General features: G+C 40.7%; 1 protein-coding gene across 4 annotated transcripts in view; it reads right to left on the bottom strand.

Annotated features, from left to right (window-relative positions):
• Positions 1-2,202: 2,202 nt before the first annotated feature.
• Positions 2,203-6,125, bottom strand: part of PTPRB (protein tyrosine phosphatase receptor type B) — a 116,154-nt gene continuing 112,231 nt past the window's right edge. For 3 of the 4 annotated variants that reach the window (XM_007463539.1, XM_007463540.1, XM_007463541.1), the window contains 2 exons: positions 5,542-5,662; positions 3,510-3,618 (listed from right to left, as the gene is read on the bottom strand). In XM_007463539.1, coding sequence (XP_007463601.1) covers positions 3,596-3,618; positions 5,542-5,662 — 144 coding nt within the window. In that variant the 3' untranslated portion in view covers positions 3,510-3,595. Of the gene's footprint in view, positions 3,619-5,541; positions 5,663-6,125 lie in introns of all 4 variants that reach the window. The other variant, XM_007463538.1, reaches the window with a different exon arrangement.

Below are 6,125 nucleotides of genomic sequence, written 5' to 3'. Positions count from 1 at the left end.
TTCCTGCTTTTGCCACTGTGTCTTGGATGATCAACTACTTTCATTTCTTCAGTGAAATGGAACCTGGAAAGTCCTTGAACTGCTACCTCAAACAAGCAGCTTATTACCTATTTCTTTTTCCCACCAGGGCAGGTTTGGTCTGGCTCACATGTGTGAACTAAAACTCTAGAGCACCCCAGAGTTGGGGCTCAGATTCTATCACTCACTGTCATCCAGATCTGGCAGGTTCACGATTCCAGGATTCCGACCTTAGAGACGCAGAAAGCTAAGTGAATGAGAATTTAGTATATCTACGGCTGATAGCTTTCTTGCAAGAAGTAAGGAGAATGTTTAAACACAAGAACCTAGATCCTGAGACACTAAGAGAATCAGAGTGTGAAATACAACATGTGAAGTCTAATTTTGTATTGCTGGACATCTGCTTAGTGGTTTCATATTATTTTCACATGTCATGTTGGGCTTTCTTCCAAGACGTAATAAAATTAATTAAAGACCCTCCCAAATAAAACTGTCCCCAGTATGCTATGTGCTGTGGCCATTTTAGTGTTTAAAAGTGAAATCATCATCATCTCTTCTATAATGTGGAGCCTGAAAAGACTATGAAATACCAAAGGGTATGAGGAGATAAGATGAACAGAAAAGAAAATCACCTTCTACTAGGAAAGCAAACACATTCAAAAGGGAGAAGGGGAAGAGTAGTGCAAAAGAGGGACTCAGAAGTGTTAAGGGCTGGTGAATTATTTAGGACAAGTATGTGCAGAGCCAGACAGGAAGATGAGCCTTAGAAAAATCTGATTCAAGAGCTGAAAAACTGGCTGCTATCCAGAGAAAACAGAATAATACGAAATTGATTTAATGAGTAGAGATTAAAGGAGTTAATTATAAAGAACTTGGATAAATAATTATTAAGATGCAAGACGGGACCCTTCTGAGATTTGATAGCTCAATAGCACTTTGAAGGCTTGATGATTAAAGTGTACCGCACAGGTGCACTGCCAGGATGCCCACCACGACAGGAAACGGAGTGTTTACCAAGACATAACACATGATGGGATTAAATTAAAATACATCCAATTGAGCTGAATGTCAAGGAAACCTTTTTTTCCTCCTCCTAAATTTAATAAATAGATCAACTAGATTATGTATTTAGTCTTTGGTGGTGGTGGAAGGGAAGATAGTGAAATATTTGTTGCTAAGGAGATTTAAAATTAGACAGGTGGAGGGTAGGAATAAATATGTCCTGCATTAGACTAAAAGAACATACAGTTTTCCCTTGTCACGCCCATTTTTATGACTCTGATTCCACCCCAGATATGCCAGGGTATTTACTTTTACAGACGTGTAGGTTTTTTATGGTTTGAATTCTTGATTTGTTCAATTAATTGCTTTCTCTTTTCGGTCCAGCGATTTGCTAGAGAAGCAGCATCAGCTCTTGCCAGTGTGTGGTCCGCGGAAGGCTGCCGCTGCCCTGGTGCTCGGTAACTTCACTGCCTCACTGAGGCCCTCTTTCAGGCTTAACTGAAAATAGTAACAATAACCCCAGCATTATTACTGTGATGCTTTCTCTGTATTAAGTAGAAATGTGTAGTTTCTAGGACAGTGCCTAGCAAGTTGCAGGCACTAAAACTTTTCTGAATAAATGAAAAGCCAAAAATGAATTTCTTTCCATGTTTGAATGTGCTTTGTGCCCAGCGACGTTAGCTTAAAATTCTGTTTTTCTAAAGTTCTTGCTTTTTCTTATTAATACAGGGAAAGTTATTCCTAATAGACACCACATCTCATAAATCTCCGACCTTTATTTTCTCCCTGGTGGTACCGCTGCCACACTCACAGGTATGTTGTTCCTTTTCATTTCTAGAAGAGCCACCTGGTTTCCCGAAACAGGGTCAGAGACTAACACTGTCATTTCACAAGGGCATTGAGCACAATGATACTGTGAAAACTTGGAATCCTCTGCGCATTCATTCTTATAAAGTTTTTTCCTGTTTCCATAAACTTCAAAGAGCCCTGGAAATTTTTCCAGTTTGGGTGGAGCTTTACTTAACTATAAATAACTCTTTTAGGAATATTTAATGATTTTCCATTACTATGCCAATGACACCCATTATATTACTTATGGGACTCTATAGTATGTAGCAAAAATATACATTTTGAAAAGAAATGTACTCTTTCTGCAAATGAAGCTGTGAGATCAACAACCTTGATTTCTAATTCTTAAGTTTATTTCAGAGAAATTTGTAGTGAGAAAAAGGCAAACATTCCCGACTCATCTCTCAGGTAGCCATGAGGATAACCGTGCAGATGCCTTTCAAATTTTCTCCAGGAAGACCCTCGGAACTGGACCTTGGGGAGGGCAACGCCCACTTTCTGACTCACTGAAATTTGTTATAGTCAAAATAGGCACACACACTGAAGATCAACTTGGTAGAGTATGTAGTGCTTTTTATATTAAATGCAAGTGAAGGTGTCTACCCTATATTTTGACCTCAATGATTTACTAAAAAAGGCTTTTGGAAAATTTTATACTAAGCACCACTGAATTTTTGTGTTTTTTAAATTGACGATATATGATGTTTGAGGACATTTCTATAGATATTGATGTTAGACCCTTTGATCAGGAGTGTAATATGCCACCGCAATATTCTTTTAATGGGAAAACCAAGTATGACGGGTGCAATTTTGACTTTTCCAGGAATGCAGCCCCTAAGAAATGAGACAAAGACGAGCATGTGTCCCTTGGGCAACACACACATCCCAGTGTGGGATGTGTGTTCGCACAGCACACTGTGGATGCAGTGAAACAGTTTCCCATCACTATGGATGGCACTTTGCATGTTGACTAGGTTTCCAGTCAGGAGGGCAGATGGCATGCTTCTTGATACGGGGAATTCATCACTTCTGTTTGGGTCGTTCTCTCTCAGAACCCTCAGCCCTGCAGCCTGGACTTGCTCAGCCAGTTACGTGGCCCCTGAGCTGACCACGTTGGCTTGAACCTCTGGCAGGAGAAAGGGGAGAGACTAACCACCTGAGGCACAACCACCAATTTAACCTTTGGTGCTGCTTAATCGCATCTCCCCAGTCCTTTCTTTTGATTGTTATATTTGTCCAAATCGCATTTGCATCATCTTTGGATCCTAAGATTCATGGGACAGCAGTGCAGCCAAGCCCTCTGTACTCCCTGCTCTGTCCAGCCCTGCCCTTTATCCTGTCCAGTAAGTATTAAAACTGGTAAAAACCACGGCCCCGCCACAGCAAGCACCTGCGTACACATTTTACCAGTCACCCTGTGATATAGGTTGGATTAGTTTATGTACAACAAGCCATGAACACTTTAGTGTGGAAAAATAGTATCACATAAAGCTTAATATTAAACATTATGAAAAAATACATATTTACAGAAGAAACTACAAAATACAACTATGTACAATAACATCTGTTACCTTTAAATTACATACATTCTTTAAAATTCTCCAGATTAATAAATTATACATAGTATCAACAGAAATAGCTGGCACCTCTGTAGGGCATGAAGCAAGTTTTTAAAAAGAAATCACACAGTGAATAGTTTTGATCCAGGAGATCTCCGGGTGCATTCTCAATGCCTTGAATAACCCGCATCTGAAAGGAAGGACACCAGAATTAGAGGCTGTAGCAGAGTGTGTCACAGCTGTTTGTTCTGTTTATGAAAATGACAAATGGCAAAGACTCACAGAAACGACAGAAACTCAATATGGTTTAGGATGAGACCATCCCAGGTCACTGCATTCAGAACCATAGATTACTAGAATTGGAAAGGACTACTGATTCCCTCTGGTTTTACAGATGAGCCCACAGACCCAGAGAGGCACAGAAACTCACTCAGGGTTACACGGCTTGTGAATGCTAGTTAGTTCCAGAGCTGTTCCTGAATCCTAATTTTCAGATGCCTGAAGCTAACCATACCATAGTTAGCTTCTCTCAGGAGCACCCAAGATCACACTAAAAAAAGACTCTTAAACAAGTCAAAACAATACAAAGGAACCTCCAAGATCCTCCAGAGCCCCCTCCATCCTGGAGCTTCTTAAAGAATCTGCCGTGCAAAAACCTCAGTTTACTATACAGATAAATTAGGGGGTAATTATTTACAAAACAAAAGGATTATCTGATTTACAAAGAACTCCCTTAAGTAGCAGCCCTCTTACGTATGGGTGCTTTACAGGTTATTAACTATTTTACATACTGGCTAGATGGGTGGGTATAGAGGGTGCAGAGAACTAAATAAAACTGAAGAGCATTTAGAAATGGTGATAAAACAGCTCTAAAATAACGTTTGTCTCCCCCGCCCCGAAAAAAAAATCTATAGGTGGATATTGGTCCGTGTGGCAAGAAACTGAAACTTATGACAACAGCTACATGAGTGAACATCTTGAAGTGAGCACTCCAGCCCCAGTCAAGCCTTCAGATGACTGTAGCCCTGGCCAATGTCTTGACTGCAACCTCATGAGAGACCCAGGGCCAGATCCACTCAGCTAAGCCCCTCCCAAATTCCTGATCTACAGAACTATGAGATAATAAATATAGAGGTAAGCTGCTAAGTTTTGGTGTAATTTGTTAGCTGGTGATAAATAATACAGTGTAACTTCAAATTTGCAATTAGCCAATGTGCTAAATTAGATCTTAATGATGGTCCTGAGTAGGAAAAGGCAGACCCTTCATGTGTCAATTAACTATTGTCTGATCAAAGCAGTGCCTTACAAAGTTTATACATTTTTTTTTTTTTACTGAATTTGTCATTTAAAACATGTAACATGCTTGTTCTAGGAAATTTAGAAAAAACATAAAATGGAAGAAAAATCATATATTATTTTACTGCTCAGAGAAATTTATTTTACTATTGTGGTATATTTCCTTCCAGTCTTTTTTTTTCCCCTTATGTGTTATTATTGTTTGTTTGACATTCTTCTTTTCTTACTTAACTTATTTATGAGACTATCTATACTATTATAATATCTTTTAAAATATCATTCTTAATGACTGCATCGTGTTCTACTCAGTGAATGCGCTGTGGTGTACTTACTCCTCCACTGTTAAACATTTAGATTTTTTCACTCAGACCTTTAACTATGAAAAGCTTCATGTATAAAGCTTTTGCAGTACTTAGGGTGGCGGTAGAAATACTGGGTGAAAAGAACATATTAAGGACCTTGATACACGTGGCCAAGTTCTTCTCCAAAGGGATTTTACAATTTGAACTCCCAGCTGCCATTTCAAAGCGTCCTCCTTAGCAGTGAGCCTTATCCCTTAGAAATGTTAAGCCGAGTCCTGAGTAGAGGGCACCCCAGGCCTAGGAAGAGATACCACGTGAAATCTGTGTTCCACTATGGGGTCTCTCCTCCCCACTCTGCCTCTCTTCCCTGTTGCCACTTTGTGAGGGCATTTCCCTCAAGCCTTTGGGTAGAAGAGATGCGCGGTGCACGTTGGAAAAGCTTGAGGTTTTTAATGGTTTCCAGATCCACTGTATTTTGATAAATAAACTTATAAATTAGTGAAGTAAGCTCCTACCTCTGTGATACTCTGGATTCACATTTTCGTAGATTGGAAACAAGGGGTTTTCTTGTTCACTCCGTAGCTTCCTTGCTCTGAGAACATCTCTTACACACTGATGTAGGTATACATACTGACACTATGAAAAAGCAGAAGACATGTCAGAGGAAGGCAAATTTTCAAGCATAAGAAAGACATGGGGGGGGGCTTCCCTGGTGGCGCAGTGGTTAAGAATCCGCTTGCCAATGCAGGGTACATGGGTTCGAGCCCTGGTCCGGGAAAATCCCACATGCCACGGAGCAACTAAGCCCGTGCGCCACAACTACTGAGCCTGCGTGCCTAGAGCCCGTGCTCTGCAACAAGAGAAGCCACTGCAATGGGAAGCCCGCGCACCGCAACAAAGAGTAGCCCCCGCTCACCACAACTAGAGAAAGCCCGTGCACAGCAACGAAGACCCAATGTAGCCAAAAATAAATAAAATAAAATTAATTAATTAAAAAAAAAAAAAGAAAGACAAGGGGGCTTCCCTGGTGGCGCAGTGGTTGAGAGTCTGCCTGCCGATGCAGGGGACACGGGTTCGTGCCCCGGTCCGGGAGGGTCCC

The sequence above is a fragment of the Lipotes vexillifer genome, unplaced genomic scaffold (genome assembly GCF_000442215.2).
Source record: "Lipotes vexillifer unplaced genomic scaffold, Lipotes_vexillifer_v1.1 scaffold602, whole genome shotgun sequence".
NCBI lineage: Eukaryota > Metazoa > Chordata > Mammalia > Artiodactyla > Lipotidae > Lipotes > Lipotes vexillifer.
This window is presented reverse-complemented; position numbering and strand designations above follow the sequence as displayed.